Source organism: Canis lupus, chromosome 3, assembly GCF_048164855.1.
Source record: "Canis lupus baileyi chromosome 3, mCanLup2.hap1, whole genome shotgun sequence".
Taxonomy (NCBI): Eukaryota; Metazoa; Chordata; class Mammalia; order Carnivora; family Canidae; genus Canis; species Canis lupus.
Window position 1 is genome coordinate 53,262,544 of NC_132840.1, and position 20,132 is coordinate 53,282,675.

General features: G+C 39.5%; 1 protein-coding gene across 1 annotated transcript in view; it reads right to left on the reverse strand.

The window, feature by feature from the left end:
• Nucleotides 1-20,132, reverse strand: part of DNAH9 (dynein axonemal heavy chain 9) — a 336,893-nt gene that overhangs the window by 258,960 nt on the left and 57,801 nt on the right. The window contains exon 18 of the mRNA XM_072821109.1: nt 467-689. Coding sequence (XP_072677210.1) covers nt 467-689 — 223 coding nt within the window. The remainder of the gene's footprint in view (nt 1-466; nt 690-20,132) is intronic.

The following is a 20,132-nucleotide window of genomic DNA, read 5'->3' on the forward strand; positions in this document are numbered from 1 at the left end:
CCCTGACCTGTCTCCCTGGTCGCCTGCGGGCCTGCCTATCACCTCCTTCTGAATGCACCATGTTCTTCCTGCCCTCCACCTTGAACCTGGTAACCTGTGCCCTTCTATTTTCTCAGAGCACTTGATTATTTTCTTTTATGCCTCACATCTCCTTAGTCCATCTTAATATCTCTCAGACTTGCTTTTTTTTTTCTCTGAATAAAAAACTTGGCTCATCCCTAAAGGCAATTAAACCCAAAACACTTCATCCACATCAATTGTCCCATCTACCTCTGGCATCGGACTGCTTCATGTTTACAGAGTTTCCAGAATGTACCAGAGGGCACATATCTGTCACACAGAGAGTTTAAAAACACGAGCCTTGGGGCCTCACCAAGCCCTGTTTCTCATTTACCTGACCTCACCTCACCCAACCCAGAAACTTTCCCTCCATTTCTTTTATTCAGAAAACAAACTTCGTACTGACCTCCAGTTGCTTAAACACCATTTCTGGCAATTCTTGTTCGTAGGTCTTCAGCAATTCAATAGTCTGCTTTAAGGGTTCAAACATCTCATCAGTGCTGCTCTGCCTTTCTTTCAGGGCCATAAGGTGTCCCATAACCTCAACCAGTCCTTCGAAATCTCCTTTTTCAACTTTCTTGAGCATGCCGCTCTCGCTGTTTTTTATAAACACTTCAAGGTCAGCCAGGCTAAGCAGAACAAACAGAATGTGAAGAAGCATTTTCCCTTCCACTGCTCAAAAGGAAGATTTATTTCCCTAATAATAACAGCTATTACTGTGGAAAACTTCCCATGTGTCCAGCACTCTGTGTAGCCGAGCCCCTGATGGTGAGAATATGGTCCTCTTCAGAATGGCCAGTTACAAAGACAGAGACAAGGACCCCTGTGCTGGAGGAGACTCAGGAGATGGGATGTGTTACTGGGACAATAGGCAAAATGTGAGTAAGGTCTGTTCATCAGTTACTAGTTGTCTACCAATATTAACTTTCCAGTTTTGATAACTGCATTACGGTTATACAAGATGGTATTACTGGGAAAGCTCAGTGAAGGTATAAGTGAACTCTGAACTATTTTTGCAACTTCTTTTGCTAAGTCTGACAGTATTTCAAAGTGAACTTTTAGGGCACCTTGGTGGGTCAGTTGGTTAAGTGTCTGCCTTTGGCTCAGGTCATGATCCCAGGGTCCTGGGATCAGGCCTACAGAAGGATCCCCACTCAATGAGCATCTGCTTCTCCCTCTCCCTCTGCTCATGCTCTCTCTCGCTCTCTCCCTCTCTCCCATAAATACATAAAATCTTAAAAGAAAAAAATTGAAAATAAAAAAATATTATGGCCTCTAAAGTCATACCACACTTGGGTTTAATTTGGACACTTATTAGATGGCCAACTCATTTAGCACCTCTGCATCTCAGTCTCCTCACCTATATGATTGGTAAAATCATTTCTGTCTCACTGGTTCTAGTGGGCATAAAGTAACATTCAGTCTTTATTTCAGAAATATTTATTGAGCATCTATTACATAAAATAGCTATATTAACATAACAAGTATTTGAGCCCAACCATGCTTCCAGGTGCTGAAGATAGAATGCAAAATGAGAGAAATAAAGGCTCTGCCCTTATCAAGTGTACATTCTAATGGGAAAAATAAATAGGAAACAAATTGAAACAAATCGATGAAATCAATTGTGTAGTTTCACCTGGTGTTGAATGCTGTAAGGGGACAGAGACTATGGAAAGTCCTATTTTCTTGCAGTGGTCAGTGAAGGCCTTTCTACTGAGGTGATATTTGAACAGAAGTAGAAATTATGGGAAGGAATGAGCCAAAGAAAGAAATGGGAGAAGAGCTGTTGAGGCAGAAAGCACAGGATGAGTAGAACCTAAGTTCAGTCTGATGTGTTTGAGGGACAGGGGAAAGGTCAGAGGGCAGAAGCATATGAGGAACAGGAGGAAGCATAGAGAGAAGGGAGATGAGAGAATCAACATGGGCCAGACACTGCAAGGTCTTGTTCCCAGGGTAATGAGTTCAGGTTGTGTTCTAAACATAACATTCTGAATAGGAGAATGGCATGATTTAACTTATATTTTCAAAAGCTCTGTAGCTTGAGGAGGTGATGATGATGGTGGCATTGGAAGTGGAGAGATAAGAATGGAAGCCAGGAGGGCATTTAGGGACTCTAATGGTGATCTGAGTGACAAAAGATGATGATATTGACTTTGGCCTGGAAGGTGGACATGAGGAGTGGTCAGGTTTAAGATAATTTCACAAGGAGACACTACAAGGCCTGCTGATGGATTGGAGGAGAGAAGTGAGGGGACGAGAGAAATCCTTAACAGCTCCTGATGATGGGGTCAATGATGATGCCATCCATATAAGGATATGGGGAAAACCATGGGTTTTTTGGAGGGAGAAAGAAGAAGAGGTAAAAGTTTTAAATATACTATGTGTAAGACACCTCACAGATACCAGACACCTAGGGGAGATATCCATCAGTCAGTTGAATGGAAGTCTTGAGCTCTGGAGAGATGAGGCTGAAAATATAAATTGGGTAGTTATTGGCACACAGACATATTTAATGTTGGGCTGATATCACCTGGAACAGGAATGTAGAGAGAAAGTTCAGGATTGAGGTATCAGGAATGTTAATATCTTGCCATTTAGAAGAGGAGAGGAGCCCAGCCAGAGATCAAGACGATGGATCCAGTGAGACAGAAGCAAAACAGCAAAGGCGAGGTATCCTGAAAGCCACAGGGAGAAGTTGTTTGGGGAAGACGGAATAATCAGCTGCCAAATTCCACTGAGGGGTACGAGTAAGATGAAGATGATGACCACTACAGAATTCGGCCATGTGACCATCACTGGTGTTCTTGATGAGAATGGTTTTGGTGGAATGGTCTAGGAAAAGCCTAACTGCAGAGTAACCTGGAGAAGAAGCTGGAGACTTTTGTTTCTAGCTGTACAATGCACACAATAATATGGATAAATAACCCTTCTGCTGAAACAACAAAACTGCTTAAACATGGGGCACCTGGGTGGCTCAGTGGTTAAGCATCTGCCTTTGGCTCAGGGCATGATCCTGGAGTTCTGGGATCAAGTCCTGCCTCAGGAGGAGGAGCCTGCTTATACCCTCTGCCTATGTCTCTGCCTCTTTCTCTGTGACTCTCATAAATAAATAAAATCTTTGAAAAAAATGCTTAAACATATATTTCAACAACATTTAAAAATGTGTCACTAAATTGGCATGAAATTAAGGAATCTTACCAGGCTGAAGCAAGCACTAAGAAAGGTTCAAGTAGTCTTCTTTTTTTAAAATTTTATTTACTTACTTGACACACAGAGAGAGCACGCACAAGCAAGGGGAGAGGGAGAAGTGGACTCCCCATGGAGTAGGGAGCCCAATGTGGGGACTCAATCCCAGAACCCTGAGATCATGACCTGAGCCAAAGGCAGATGCTTAACCAACTGAGCCACCCAGGCACTCTAAAGCAGGCTTTCTATGATGGTTTCTACTGAACCTTGAAGACTATGAGCTGCTATTTGGATTGCCTCATCGGATGTGGGGAACTGGTGATGCTGCCTGGGGCCTACATGAAGTGAGGAGGCTGTTAAGAAGCCAAGTGTGAAACTGTGACACCATAAGGGCAGAACAAGAAATAAATTCACTGCAAAGAAAGGGCAAGTATGGAAACTTTCTGCTTTAGCCTGGGCACAGGTGGACCCCTGCAAGTGGAAATGCAAGTGGTCTGGGGTTGGGAGGGTCCCTTGATGACAGGCAGAAACAAATGGAGGAATGCAGACTAGAATCCAATCCTCAAAGGATTCCCACAGACAAAATTCCAAGGAATATGATTTTTACAACCAAAAGTCATGAAATGCACAAGGAAAAGTCACCATGAGTAGGAGCCAGCAGAATCCATGAAATTAAACCTGCAGAGATTTCAAATATTGGATACTCAGAATATAAAGTAGCAATATTTAATATATTTTTAAAAACAAGGGCTCCTGTTAAGTGTCTTGCTTACTTGTTTGTGACCCATATAGCAGGAAAAAGTGCCTTCCCTATAGTTTCTCAGACTTCAATTCAGACTGATGAGGAAAAATAACTTGAACCTTCTGAGCACAATATATCAGTTAAGACAGAAACGCTCTCTTTAGGAATCCCCTTCAGAAGCCTAAATAAGCTCTTACAGTCTCAGTAGGTCACAGCCACTGCCCCTGACCCAACTTTAAGTTCAAATATAAATTCAGCATTGCTTGAGTCAGGAATAGAGGCAATTTTAGAGGCTCTCCAAATATACCCAGAACCTGTGTTTCTGCATGTTCCTTTGCTCTCGGAGAAGGTAGATTCTGAGAAGTGGCAAAACTTACTGGAAATTACAGGCTGTAATGGCATTACTTTGCGAAGAGAACCATAGCAAAAGCCTCTAATATGTGTTTTAGCAATTCAAAAACTATCATACTGTGCTACATTGATGGGCAATTCCAGGAGAAAGAAGCTAATCATTGGGGTAGGTCTTTATGTTACCTTTAATCTATGGCAAGGAGAAACAAAATATTTTCAAATTGACAAATCAGAAGTTGTCTTAAGATCATCCTCTAACATACGTTGTCTAAAACTCAAAAACATGATTAAAAGGGAAGCCTCAATATTTGAGCAAAGAACAAGAAAATACAAAAATGAACAAGCAGAATTCTAAAATAACCAAATAGGTCTAAAACTGGAATGTATACATTAAAATTTAAAGCCCAATGAATGGATTAAACAGGAGATTTAAACAAAGCTGAGGGAATCAGACCACTGTATGATAAAAGTGGAGAAGTTATCCAAACTGCAGTGTAGACAGTTGTAAACTAAGAAATTTGTTAAATAGGTGGATGATAGTGAAAAAAATCTTACATACGCTTACTAAGAGCTCAGAAGAGAGGATGGGCAAGATGCAATCTCTGAGATCTTGGCTGAGAATTTTCTGGAATTGCTGAAAGACAATGTAAGTTCAAGAAAACTAAAAAAAATTCCGGTGGAATTAATATAAAGAAACCCTCAAGGAGGGCACCTGGTGACTCAATCACTTAGGCATCTGCCTTTAGCTCAGGTCATCATCTCCAGATCCTAGAAAACAACTCCATGAGCTCCCTGTTCCTGCTTCTCCCTCTCCCTCTGCTGCTCCTCTCCCTCTGTTCCTCCCACTCCACTCATGCTCTCTCTCTTTCAAATAAAGAAAATCTAAAGAGATCTAAATCTCTCTCAAATAAAGAAAATCTAAAATAAAGAAAAAGAAAAAAGGAAACCCTCAAGATACTTCTTTTTGATACCTTTACCAAAAAGGAAATAAAAATCTCAAAAATAGCTTATCAGCTTCAGAGCAAAGGTAGAGTTTGACCAAACCAAAGCAAAAATCAAAAAGCCCCCCAAGCCCCAGACTAACGGCTGACTGCTCAGAAGCCAAACTGGCATCCAGGACATGGAAGAACAATGCTTTCAATAAACTCACAGAATATAGCTGTTATCCTAGAATTCCCCCTTCTACAAAACCATTTCCCCCCAAGTACTAAGGGGAAAATACACACCTTTTCAGGCAAGAAAGAATGAGAGTTTCATCAATAGACTCAAAATGATGGAACTTCTAATGAACATAACTCAGGGAGTAGAAAAAAGCAAAGAGCAAAAATGTTGGTAAATTTAATTAAATTTAAATAAATTTAAATAAACACCAAGTGTATAAAATGAAGTGGAATTTGTGGTGTTTAAATAAATAAGAGAAAACAACTGAAATTACTGGGAATAAGAATATAATTTGATGAATGAATAGTTGAGATCAAAGTACTCTAAAATCTTTGTATTAGTTGTGAGGAGAGTAACAAAACCAACTAATTCATTTAAAGATGCTTATTAAAACAGCTGTGGTAACCAGTAGACCTAACAGTAGATCTAGATCATATAACATCCAAATTAGCAGAAGGGGAAGAACTGGAATAATAATAATAATAAAAACCTCATAAAATTAAACCCAAAAGGAGGCAAGAAAATGAAGGAAAAAAAAAAGAATAGAAAATATATAATAAAATGGTAGCAGAATATATATTAATGAACAAAACTCCCCAATTAAAAGATATATTAAGGTGAATAAAACATTCAGTTCTATGCCAATTATTAAAAAATCTTACCTAATATGAAGGCACAGAAAGATTAAAAGCCAAAGGATAAAATGAGAGATACCAAGCTAATATCATACAAAGGAAATTGGTTTAGTTATATTAATATAAGACAAAACAGACTTTAATATAAGAAATATAGCTAGTAATAAAGAAGATTTTTATGTGTGGCTGAAAGTTCTAATTTGTCAGGAAGATATAAAAAAGTCAAACTCTGTATGCTCATTTAACATAACCTTAAAATATATGAAGCAAAAAGGGACAGAATTACAAGGTGAATTGACAATCTACCATTAAAGTGGAAGGGTTTTTTTTTTTTTTAAGCTTTTTATTTTAAGGAGGTTCCATGCCCAATGTGGAGCCCAATGCAGGGCTTGAACTCATGACCCTGAGATTAAGACCTGAGTTGAGATCAAGAGTTGGATACTTCACTAACTGAGCCACCCAGGTGTGCCAAAGTAGAAGATTTTTAATATAGCTATTTCAATAATAAATAAACTAAGCAGAAAAAGAAGACAATGAGGATACAGATTTGAAAAAAATAATTAACAAGTTTGATCAAATAGTCCTGCACAGAACATTCCTCCTCCCCCAACAGTTCTAGAATACATATTCTCTTTAGATGTGCACAGAACATTTACAAAGTTGACCATACTGTCCAGTTTAAAACAAACTTCAATAAATTACAGAAGCTTATTATATATATCACCTTCTCTGACCGCAATGCAATTGTTAAAAATTCATAACAAAATATAACTGGAAGGACTTCCCAGGAAGATGGCAGAGGAGGAGGACCCTAGGCTCACTTCGTTCCATGATACAACCAGATGGCACTCATGTCAGAAATCACCCGAAGACTGGCAGGATAGACTCCACAACTAAATGTAGAGAAGAGGCCACAGAAAAGAGGGTAGGAAGGGTGGAGACAAGGTCAAAATTAAATGAACTTCCCCAACCAGCCATGGGAGGGAGGCAACCAAGGGCACAAAGGAGGGAGAGAAACAGACCTCCCACACCAGGGAACCCACCCAGGGAAAATGAATCCCCACAACGTTTGCCTTTGAAAACCAGAAGGGCTGAATGTTGTGAGTTCTTACAACCAGTGGGACTTAACACCTGGAATTTTTAAAAATCTGTGGGCTTGGCTGTGGGAGAGAAGGGAAGCCAAGAGGAAATGGAGTATCTGCCTATAAAGAGACAACACAACAAAAAGCCCATGGAGATACAGTAGGGAAGCAGCACTTTGAAAGGTGCCTGGAGCATGTAGGAGGGAGAGTTATTTACTAATCTCAGAGCATGTTCTAGAGGGATAGAAATTGCTGGGTGATTCCTCCAGAAACAAAGGATCTGGCAGGTGCCACGTCCCTCCCCCTACCCCCAGCATGAACACATAGTGACCTGCAGGACTTGCTACCTAACTTGCTAGAACTGCTGTCCCACCCTCATGCTGTGCTTCCCACAGTCCATCTCTCTGGACAGCCCACCTTAGTCGGCACCACAGAGCCCCTCGCCCAGAGGAATTATAAGGTGCAAAATTTGCTATCGCAGTTGTGCCAGTGCACTGCCACCACCATGCTGTGCTTTGGTTACTATCCTCTCTAATATGCTCTTGCCCAGAGCCCATACAAGGTGATGCCACGGGCCTGGCAGTATGCAAGCAGCCCATACAGTGGTCAGCAACACTCCAAAGTGACTTCTGCCCTAGAGAGAGGGAAGGATAGCCACACACACCAGAGGGAAGGATAACCACGCATACCAGAGAGGGAAGGATAACCACACACACCAGTCAGACTGTGGCCCCAGCAGTGGGATGGAGGAAGACATTGGGTCTGACTGAAGGCCCTGCCCATCAAGAAGATTCTCAGGGGACAACACAGGGAAAGCACAATGCAGTTTGGTGCTACTGCATCTCTAGCAAATGCCTGATCTGACTTGACTCAAGCCCAAGAGATCCCAAGATTGGCCCACTGACACCACAGGGACCAAACCCTGTCCACAACAGGCAAAGAGTCAGAGCAGATGAATGGACTGAAGGAAAAAGCAGCTCAGCCACAATAGCAAGGCACATACATCACACATAGGAGACACCCTGAAGCATCATGTTCTGGTGAACAGAGGACACTGCACACTACAGGGCACTACAGGACCTCTTCCCCATAAGGCCACTATTTTCAAGTGCTGGAGACATAGCTATCTGCCCTAACACAGAGAAACACAGATCATTAGATAAGAAGAAGAGACAGAGAAATATGTCCCAAATGAAAGAACAGGACAAAACCACAGCAAAAGACCTAAGTGAACCTGAGATAAGTAATATGCCTGATAGGGAATTTAAATGATCACAAAGGTACTCAGTGGACTTGAGAAAAGAGCAGAAGACATCAGAAAGACCCTTAACAATGAGATAAAAAAGAACCAATCAGAGATGAGGAATGCAATAAATGAAGTTAAAAATATACTATATTGAATAAACAGCAGACTAGATGAAGCAGAAGAATAAAACAACAACCTACAGGACAGAGGAGTGGAAAGTCATCAAGTTGAGCAGGTGATAGGAAAAAAAAATACATAAAATGAGAATAGGCTTAGGGAACTTAGTGACAACATCAAGTGTAATAACATGTGCATTACAGGGACCTTAGAAGGAGAAGACAAAGAAAAGGGATAGAAAATTTATTTGAAGATTTAATAGCTGAAAACTTCCTGAATCTAGAGAAGGAAACAAAAATTCAGATCCAGGAGGCACAGAGATTCCCCAATAAAATCAACCCAAGGAAGTTCACACCAAGACACATGGAAATTGAGATGGCAGAAAGTAGTGATAAAGAAAGAATTTTAAAAGCAGCAAGAGAAAAGAAGGAAGTTACATACAGGGAAACCTCATAAGGCTATGAGTTGATTTTTAAGAAGAAACTTTGTAGGCCAGAAGGGAGTAGAAAGATACATTCAAAACGCTGAAAGGAAAAAATCTGCAGCCAAGAATCCAGCAAGGCTTCCATTCAGAATAAAAGGGGAGACAGAGTTTCTCAAACAAACAAGCATTAAAGGAAATTATGACCACTAAACCTGCCCTATAAGAAAAGTTAAAGGGGACTCTGAGTGGAAAGGAAAGATCATAAGAAAGACTAAAGAAAGAAGGAAGCACAAACACAGTAAAAGTAAGCATATCTGTAAAAAAAACAGTCAAGGGACGCACAAAATAAAAGGATGTAAAGTATGACACCATATACCTAAAATGTGGAGGGAAGAGGAATAAAGATTAGGTTCAAAAATAAGTGGCCATCAACTTAATATAGAGTGCCATATGTAAAAGATGTTATATACAAACCTAATGGTAACCACAAATAAAAACCAGTAATAAATATGCAAAAAAATGAAGAGAAAGGAATCCAAGTATATCATTATAAAAAGCCCACTTGTCATGAGAGAAGAGAGAAGAAACAGAGAAGCACTACAAAAACATCCATAAAACAAGTAACAAAATGGCAACAAATACATACATATCAATAATTACTTTCAATGTCAAATGGACTAAATGCTCCAATCAAAGGGCATGGGGTGATGGAAAGGATTAAAAAAACAAAAACAAAAAACAAAAACAAGATCCATCTCTATGCTGCCTACAACAGACTCATTTCAGACCTAAAGGCCCATGCAGCCTGAAAACAAAGGAATGGAGAAGCATTTATCATGCAAAGGGATGTGAAAAGAAAGCTGGGGTAGCAGATAAAGGGCTAGTTTCCAAGATCTATAAAGAACTTATTAAACTCAACACCAAAGAAACAAACAATCCAATCATGAAATGGGCAAAAGACACGAACAGAAATCTCACAGAGGAAGACATAGACAGGGCCAACATGCACATGAGAAAATGCTCTGCATCACTTGCCATCAGGGAAATACAAATCAAAACCACAATGAGATACCACCTCACACCAGTGAGAATGGGGAAAATTAACAAGGCAGGAAACCACAAATGTTGGAGAGGATGTGGAGAAAAGGGAACCTTCTTACACTGTTGGTGGGAATGTGAACTGGTGCAGCCACTCTGGAAAACTGTGTGGAGGTTCCTCAAAGAGTTAAAAATAGACCTGCCCTACGACCCAGCAATTGCACTGACCCAGCAATTGCACCCCAAAGATTCAGATGCAATGAAATGCCGGGACACCTGCACCCCGATGTTTATAGCAGCAATGTCCACAATAGCCAAACTGTGGAAGGAGCCTCGGTGTCCATCAAAAGATGAATGGATAAAGAAGATGTGGTTTATGTATACAATGGAATATTACTCAGCCATTAGAAACGACAAATACCCACCATTTGCTTCAACGTGGATGGAACTGGAAGGTATTATGCTGAGTGAAGTAAGTCAATCGGAGAAGGACAAACATTGTATGTTCTCATTCATTTGGGGAATATAAATAACAGTGTAAGGGAATATAAGGAAAGGGAGAAGAAATGTTTGGGAAATATCAGAAAAGGAGACAGAACATAAAGACTCCTAACTCTGGGAAACGAACAAGGGGTGATGGAAAGGGAGGAGGGCGGGCGGTGAGGGTGAATGGGTGACGGGCACTGAGGGGGGCACTTGACGGGATGAGCACTGGGTGTTATTCTGTACGTTGGTAAATTGAACACCAATAAAAAATAAATTTATTATTAAAAAAATAAAAAAAAGAAAGCTGGGGTAGGAATACTTATATTGTACAAAATAGATTTTGAAACAAAGACTATAACAAAAGACAAAGAAGGACATTAGATAATCATTCAGGAGACAATCCAACAAGAAGATTTAACAGTTGTAAACACTATGCAGCCAACATGGGAGCACCCAAATACTTAAAGCAGTTAATAACAAACATAAAGTAAATTAGCTATAGTCAAATAATAATAATAACAGGGACCTTTAACATCCCACTTATAACAACAGATAGATCATCCAAACAGAGCATCAACAAGAAAACAGTGACTTTGAAAGATACATTGGATCAGGTGGATTCAACAAATAGAGTCAGAACATTTTATCCTAAAACAGAATACATGTTCTTTTCAAGTGCACTTGGAACATTCTTCAGAACAGATCACATATTAGGGAACAAAACAAGTCTAAACAAATTCAAAATCAAAGTCATTCCACATATCTTTTCTGACCACAATACTATGAAATTAGAAATCTACCACAAGAAAAAAAATCTGGAAAGGGCATAAATACATGGAGGTTAAGTAACATGCTACTAAGCAATGAAAGAGTCAACCAAGAAATCAAAGAGGAAATCCAAAAACCCATGGAGATAAACAAAAATGAAAACACAATGTTCCAAATCTTTGGGATATAGCACAAGCTGTCCTAAGAGGGAAGTTTATGGCAATACTATGAGAAGCAAGGCAAAACTCAAACCACCCTATACCAAAAGGAGCTAGAAAAAGAACAAACAAAACCCCAAAAACAGTAGAAAGAAGGAAATAGTAAAGATTAGAGAAGAAATAAATGGAAACTTAAAAAACACACACAATAGAACAGATCAATGAAACTAAGACCTGATTTTTTTAAAATTGATGAACCTTTAGCCACTCATCAAAGAGAAAGAGAGAGAGAACTCAAATAAGCAAAATCAGAAATGAAAGAGGAGAAATAACAATGGACACCACAGAATTATGAACAATTATAAGAGAATATTATGAAAAACTATATGCCAAGAAATTGTACAACCTAGAAGAAATGGATAAGTTCCTAGAAACACGTAACCTACCAAAACTGAAACAAGAATAGAAAATTTGAACAGACCAATTACCAGCAATGAAATTGAATCAGTAATCAAAAAACTTCCAACAAACAAAAGTCCTGGACCAGATGGCTTCACAGGTAAATTCTACCAAATGCTTAAAGAAGCATGAATACCTATTCTCAAACCATTCCAAAAAATAGAAGAAAGAGTACCAAATTCATCTATGAGACCTGCATTACCCTAATACCAAAATCAGATTAAAGACACCACAAAAAAAGGGAAGTAAAGGCCAATGTCTCTGATGAACTTAGATGCAAAAATCCTCAACAAAATGCTTTTAAACCAAATTCAACAATACATTAAAAGAAAATCACTCACCATGATCAAGCAGGATTTATTCCCAGGATGCAAGCGTGGTTCAATAATTGTAAATCAATCAGTGTGATACATTACATTAATAAGAGAAAGGATAAGGGGAACCTGGGTGGCACAGTCAATTAAGCATCTGACTCTTGGTTTCCGCTCAGGTTGTGATCTCAGAGTTGCGAGACTGAGCCCTGCATCGGGCTCCATGCTCAGTGGGAAGTCTGCTTGAGATTCTCTCTTTTCCTCTCCCCCACTACCCACCCCATTCCCCCATGCATGCACTTGGTCGGTCTCTCTGTCTCTCTCTCCATCTCTCAAATAAATAAATAAATAAATAAATAAATAAATAAATAAATCTTTTTTAAAAAATGAGAGAAAGGATAAGAACCTTCAACAGTTGAAGAAAAAGCATTTAACAAAGTGCAATATCCATTCATGATAAAAACACTCAACAAAGTATGTTTAGAGAGAATATCTCTCAGCATAATAAAGGCCATATATGAAAACCCACAGCAAACCTCATATTTAATGGGGAAACACTGAGAGCTTTTCCCCTAAGGTCAGGAAAAAGACAAAGATGTCCACTCTCACCACTTTTATTCAACACAGCACTGTAAGTCCTAGCCACAGCAATCATGAGAATAATTAAATAAAAGGCATCCAAATGGTAAGGAAGAAGTAAAACTTTCACTATTTGCATCTGACATGATACTAGCTATAGAAAATTGTAAACTCGCCACCAAAAAACTACTAGAACTGATACAGCAAATTCCATAAGGCTGTAGGTTACAAAATGAATGTACAGAAATCCACTGCATTTCTACAAATAATGAAGCAATAGAAATAGACATAGACAAATAGATATTACATGATCAAAAACTGGAAGAACAGTATTGTTAAGATGCCCATGGTACCCAAAGCAATCTACAGATTTAATGCAATCCCTATCAAAATACCAACAGCATTTTTCAAAGAATTGGAACAAATAATTCCAAAATTTGTATGGAACCACAAAAGAGCCTGAATAGCCAAAATAATCTTGAAAAAGAAAAACAAAAGCTGGAGGTATCAGAATCCCAGATTTCAAAATAACCTATAAAGCTGTAGTACTCAAAACAGTATGGTACTGGCACAAAAACAGACACATACATCAATGGAACAGGATAGAAAGTCCAGAAACAAACTCAAGATTATATGGTCAATTTTTGACAAAAGAGTCAAGAATATGCAATAGGAAAATGTTCAACAAATGATGTTGGGGAAACTGGACCACTTTCTTACACCATACACAAAAATAAACTCAAAATGGATTAAAGCTCTAAATGTGAGACCTGAAACTATAAAAGTCCTAGAAGAGAACACAAGCAGTAATTTCTCTGATATCAGCTTTAGCAACATTTTCTAGCTATGTCTTCTGAGGCAAGGAAAACAAAAGAAAAAAAACTATTGGGACTATATCAAAATAAAAAGCTTCTGCAGAGTAAAGGAAACAATCAACAAAACTAAAAGACAACCTACAGAATGGAAGAAAATATTTGCAAAGGATATATGTGATAAAGGGTTAGTATCCAAAATATATAAAGAAGTTGTACAACTCAACACCCTAGAAACAAATAATCCAATTAAAAATGGGCAGAAGGGGCAGCCCGGGTGGCTCAGCGGTTTAGCGCCGCCTTCAGCCCAGGGCCTGATCCTGGAGACACGGGATCGAGTCCCATGTCAGGCTCCCTACATGGAGCCTGCTTCTCCCTCTGCCTGTGTCTCTGCCTCTTTCTCTCTCTCTCTCTCTCTCTCTCTGTGTCTCTTGTGAATAAATAAATAAAATCTTAAAAAAAAAAAATGGGCAGAAGACATGAACAGACATTTCTCCAGAGAAGACAACCAAATGGCCAAGAGATACATGAAAAGATGCTCAACATCACTCATCGTGAGGGAAATACAAATCAAAACCGTAATGAGATTCCACTTTACACCAGTCAAAATGGCTAAAATCAACAACACAAACAACAACAGTGCTGACAAGGATGTGGAGAAAGGGGAATGCACTTGCAGTGTTGGTGAGAATGCAAACTGGTGCAGCCACTGTGGAAAACAGTATGGAGGATCCTCAAAAACTTAAAAGTAGAACTATCCTGTGACCCAGCAGTCACACTACTGGGTATTGACCCCCAAAATAAGAAATACTAATTTAAAAGAATATATGCACCTGTATGTTTATGACAGCATTATTTACAATAGCCAAACTATGGAAGTAGCCTAAATGTCCACTGATAGATGAATGGATAAAGAAGATGTGGTTGGTATATGTATATAATGGAATATTACTTAGCCATAAAAAATAATGAAATCTTGCCATTTGCAACAACATGGATAGAGCTAGGTAGTATAATGCCCAAATAGGTCAGAGAAAGACAAATACTAGATGATTTCATTCATATGTGAAATTTAAGAAACAAAACAAACAAAGTAAGGAAAACAAACAGACAAACCAAGAAACTGACTCTTAACTAGAGAGGACAAACTGATGGTCACCAGAGGGAAAAGGGTGGGTGGGGGAATGGGTGAGATCGGTGATGGGGATTAAGTAGAGCATTTGTCATGATGAGCACTAAGGCATAGAATTGTCAAATCACTATATTGTACATCTGAAACTAACACTGTATGTTAACTGTACAGGAATTAAAATTAAAACCTTTTAAAAGCAGGCTCCTGAGGGGTTCAGTCAGTTAAGCATCTGCCTTCTGCTCAGGTCATGATCTTGGGATTCTGGGATCAAGCCCTGAGTCAGTCTCCCTGCTTGGTGGTGAGTCTGCTTCTCCCTCTCCCTCTTCCTGCTGCTCTCCCTACTTGTGCTATCTATCTGTCAAATAAATAAATAAATAAAATCTTTAAGAAAAAAACCTTAAAAAATATCACTAGAAGAATCCAATGTTTGGAAATATTAAATACATATAAACACATCATCATGGGTATTAAAAATACTTAGAACTAAATTATAATTTTTTAAAATTTTTATTTATTTATGATAGTCACAAAGAGAGAAAGAGAGAGAGGCAGAGACATAGGCAGAGGGAGAAGCAGGCTCCATGCACCAGGAGCTCGATGTGGGATTCGATCCCAGGTCTCCAGGATCGCGCCCTGGGCCAAAGGCAGGCGCCAAACCGCTGCGCCACCCAGGGATCCCTAGAACTAAATTATAATGGAAATATCACATGCTAAGACCTGTGAGATATAGGTAAAACTGTACTGAGAAGGGAACTCATAAATTTAATTGTTACATTAACAAAGATGGCTCAAAGTAAATAAGCAAAGTATCAATCTTAACTTAGCCAAGAAGAAAAAATAAATCTAAGGAAACAGATGGACATAATAAACATAAAAGAATAAACTATTGAAACAGAAATTAAATTATAATAAAGAGGATCAATGGATTTATAAGATGGCTCTTCGTAAATCCCGGCAAGATTAATCATAGAAAGCACAAATAGAAATGAATAGAAATGAGAAGAGCAACATAATCATAGATTCTGAGGAGAGTAAACAGATAATATTATGAATTTTATGACAATAAAGAATTACATGAAGTGGATATGTTCCCAGACAACTATGACTTAAGAAGGAATAGAAAATCTTAATAACTCTACAACCATTAGAGAAATTATAGGTAAAAATCTCATCAGAAAGAAAATACCAAGCCCAGATGTTCAATAGGAGATTTAAATCAAATCTTCAAGGATCAGAGAATTCCAATCTTACCCTAACTCTTCCAGAGAATAAACAGGAAGGATTACTTCCTAACTCATTTTATGAAACTAGCAAAACCACAGAACAAGATCAGAGAAAGTATGACAAAAGAAAAGTGAAGGCCAATCTCAGTTGCAAAGAGAGATACATCAGCAATAAACAATGTATTTGCAAACAAAATTAATCAGTGGATATATTGGAAAAGATAATACTTTGTTGGGCTTTTCTCAGTAACACTCAGTTGGCTTAATATTAGAAACCAGTATATTCACCAGTATATTAACTTAATAACCAGTATACTAACTTAATTTCGATGCAAAAAAATGAGAATTATCTTAGCAGAGTTAGAAAAAGTCCTTCATAAAATGCTCTATCTGTTTGCTACGTCCCCGTAACAAACTAGGAATAGAAAGGAATTTCTTGAGGGGCCCCTGACTGGCTCAGTTGGAAGATCATGTGACTCTTGATCTCAGGTGGGTTGTGAGTTCAAGCCCCACCTTGGGTGTAGAGATTACAAAAAGTAAATAAATAAACTTAAAAAAAAGAAGGGAACCTGTTTAATTGCATATATAGAAACCATAAAAACTCATGGCAACGGGGGGCGCCTGGGTGCCTCAACAGTTAAGCTTCTGAGACTCTTGGTTTTGGCTCAGGTCATGATTTCAGGGTCATGGGGTCAAGCCCTACATCAGGCTCCATGCTTAGCATGGAGTCTGCTTGTCCCTCTCCTTCTGCTCCTTCTCCTGCTCTCTCTCTCTCTCTAGTAAATATTTAAAATCTTTTTTAAAAAACTCACAACAACAAATATGCTTAGTGGTAAAATGTTATAATATCCCCTTTAAGATCAGACAGGATAAGAGCACCTGTTTTTACCACTTTATCCAACATTAAATTGCAAGACCTAGCCAATGTAGCAAGAAAAAAATAGTGATAAAATGCATTTAAAAATAAAACCTATCAACACTCAGAAGGAAGAAATAAAACTATTATAAATTTGAAGATGATGACTATGTAATAGCAAATACAAGAGTGCACAGATAAATTATTGCAATTAATAAGTTAATTTAGCAGAGATGCTTGATACAAAATCAATAAACAGAAATCAATTCCATTCCACAGAAAATACAATTTTAAAATATAGTTTATGCTAGAAGCCTAAAATTGAAATACCTCGGAATAAATCGTAAAGACACAAGAATTATTTTAAAGGTAATGATGACAAAATTTCATCGAAAGACATTAAAGTGCATAGAGAGGGGATCCTGGGTGGCTCAGCGGTTTAGTGCCTGCCTTTGGCCCCGGGCACAATGCTGGAGTCCTGGGATCGAGTCCCACGTCGGGCTCCGGGCATGGAGCCTGCTTCTCCCTCTGCCTGTGTCTCTGCCTCTCTCTCTCTCTCTCTCTATCGTAAATAAATAAATAAATCTTTTTAAAAAAGTAAATAAATAAAGTGCATAGAGAAATGGAAAGATGACCTGTTCGTGGGAAGGTACACTCAGTGATCAGGATGACCACTGTCCTCAAATTGAGCTATAGTCATTGCAATATAATAAAAATCCCAACACATGTTTTTCTCCTACAAATGGATTTTTAAATTTATGTAAAATAACAAGGGCCAAGAATTGTGGAGGCAGTCTTAATGACAATGAACAAGGCGAGGACTTTACCTGCCAGATATCGGGATTTATGACCAGACAACTAGGACTTTGTCATACAACGCAGTGGCAAACAAATGGCTACATAATGAGAAAGATACAACTATAAACCTTTTAGGAGAGGGTATAGGAGAACATCATTAGGACCTCAAGGCAGAAAGGGATTTTTTTAAGACAAAAGAATGCAACATAAGGGAAAAAGAAAAAGATGAACACATTTGGCTACGTGATGTGCAAACATAGCGTAAATGCGGTGGAAAGGCCACACAATGGGAGGCTGTATCTGCAATATATACAACTAGCACAGGATTAGACTGAGTATATATCAAATATCAAAAAAAAAATTCTAAATATCACAAAGGAAAAAATAAAATCTGATAAAAAGTGGGCAAGAGCTCTGTAAGGGCACAGAAGAAACACAAAGTCACCAGAAACATAAAAAGAGGAGCCACTTTATTCATGATCAGAGGAATACCAAATATGGACCACAGTGAGATACCACTAACCTGATGTGATTGGAAGGCACCTTAGAGGAACCCGGTCATTGTCTCCCTTCAGGGATAAGGAAATGGGGTCAAAGGATGAGAATTCTGCACGTTTATGCTGTTTCGCCGGCCTGCGAGGATCTTACGAAGCTGTGCCTGGTAAGAGGCACCTGGTCGCTGTCATCACTACATCTTGAATCAACCATGTACTCTGATGCTGGCTTTTGGGGTCTTACCCACCCTGGAGGGACTGCCTCCTCTCCCATGGCTGGCTGACCAGTTCCTAAAGGTGGTAAGTGACTTGTCTTTGCGCATGCTTTTCATATGCAAACCAATCAAGCCAGAATTCCTGTCTCCAACACCTCCTCCATCTGGCTCCCACACTCCACAGACCACTATTCATTTGCTCTAATCACTCCAGGGCCACAAACCAAAAAACTAGAGATAGTCCCCCTGGCCCCAGAGCCTGTTAGAATCATTCAAAAGAGCCAATCCTAATCCTGCTGACCCTCTCTTAACTATTCTGTTCCATGGAAACCACAATAAAGGTTCTTGCCCTCGTTTTTCTCATCATTCCTTCTGCCTGTTTGACCCCTACTGCCTCCCCGTGTGGCACACAATGTGTCTCATTGTCTTAGAATCTATTATTATAACCAAATACCTTTCCAATGGCAGTCATTTTCCATCAAGTCTCTCAGTTGGCCATACCACACGTAAATAATAGTAAGACTGACATTTTGAAACATGTCTCTGTGTCCTTGGATGGCAGACTTGCCGATGGAGAGGGACCATGGAGCAGCTACATTCAGAGACATCTCTGTTTCTGCCCTGCCTCCAACCAGTACTTCCCTTCATTGCTTCTCAGGTCCTCAGTGAACCAAAGTTTTTGTGAATGTGGAAAATTGGCCCCTTCTTAAAGAACACCGGGCAAATCCCTTTAAAATATCCCACAACACTTGCCTGGAGTTTCCTAGAGTGGAGGACCATCACACTCTTACCAAGTATCTTGGAATTCATCTGCAGATAAACACATCCTTGATGGGGGCCATTTCCTTTCTGCTCCTAGTACTAGATCACTGAGCAAGGCAGCTGTAGCATTAAGTAAGACTACCCCCCAAACTCAAGGAAGGGGTCAGGTTGGCTCCCCTGTGCCCACAGCTGACACACCAAAAGCTTACGGCTGTATAGAGGGATCGTGACTTCTGGGTGGAGGTGGTAGTTGAGATTTTTTTTTTTAAGATTTTATTTATTTGACATAAAGAGAGAGCACAAGCAGGCGGAGCAGGAGAGGGAGAAACAGGCCCCCTGTGGAGAAGGGAGCCTAATGCAGGGCTCTTTCTCAGGACCCTGGGATCATGACCTGAGCTGAAGGCAGATGCTCAACCAATTGAGCCACTCAGGCGCCCCTGTAGTTGAGACTCTGACAGTGGCAGATCTGTGGGGACAGGCAAAGGGGAAGTGACTGGGGGACCATACATCAACCTATTTACCCAGAGACCAATGCTCTGGATGGGAGAGCCTGGCACTGGATAGTCGAGGTACACAGGGGAACAGACCATTGCAGATCCAGTCTGTCCATAGCTAGAGTGGCAGAGACAGGCACTGGGAGTGTGAGGATTTAGTGACTTCCACATTGCACAGCTGGATAATCTGAGACAAGGAGCAAGTGGCAGAAATAAAATCTAAGAGGTCCATTAGACCCCCTTCGCTTCCCAGGCTTAAAGAGATTTCACAGCCAGGGTTGCAAAGGGAGCTCGGATCTGCCATTATTGCATAGAACGTTATTTACCACTTACTGAGTGCTTTTCACACCCTGGGCACCAAATGGAAAATAAAACAAAAAGAGGCCATGTCTGGTAAACCGAGGGAAGGGCAGGACTAAAGTTATCACTGTGTCTAAGGGCCTGGAACCTCAGCCAGCTGTTTTAATTTTTAATTCAACCACTGAACCCCTTGGGGAAGAATATGAAAGGGATGAAAAACATGGTGCCCCCCCCCCCCGCAAC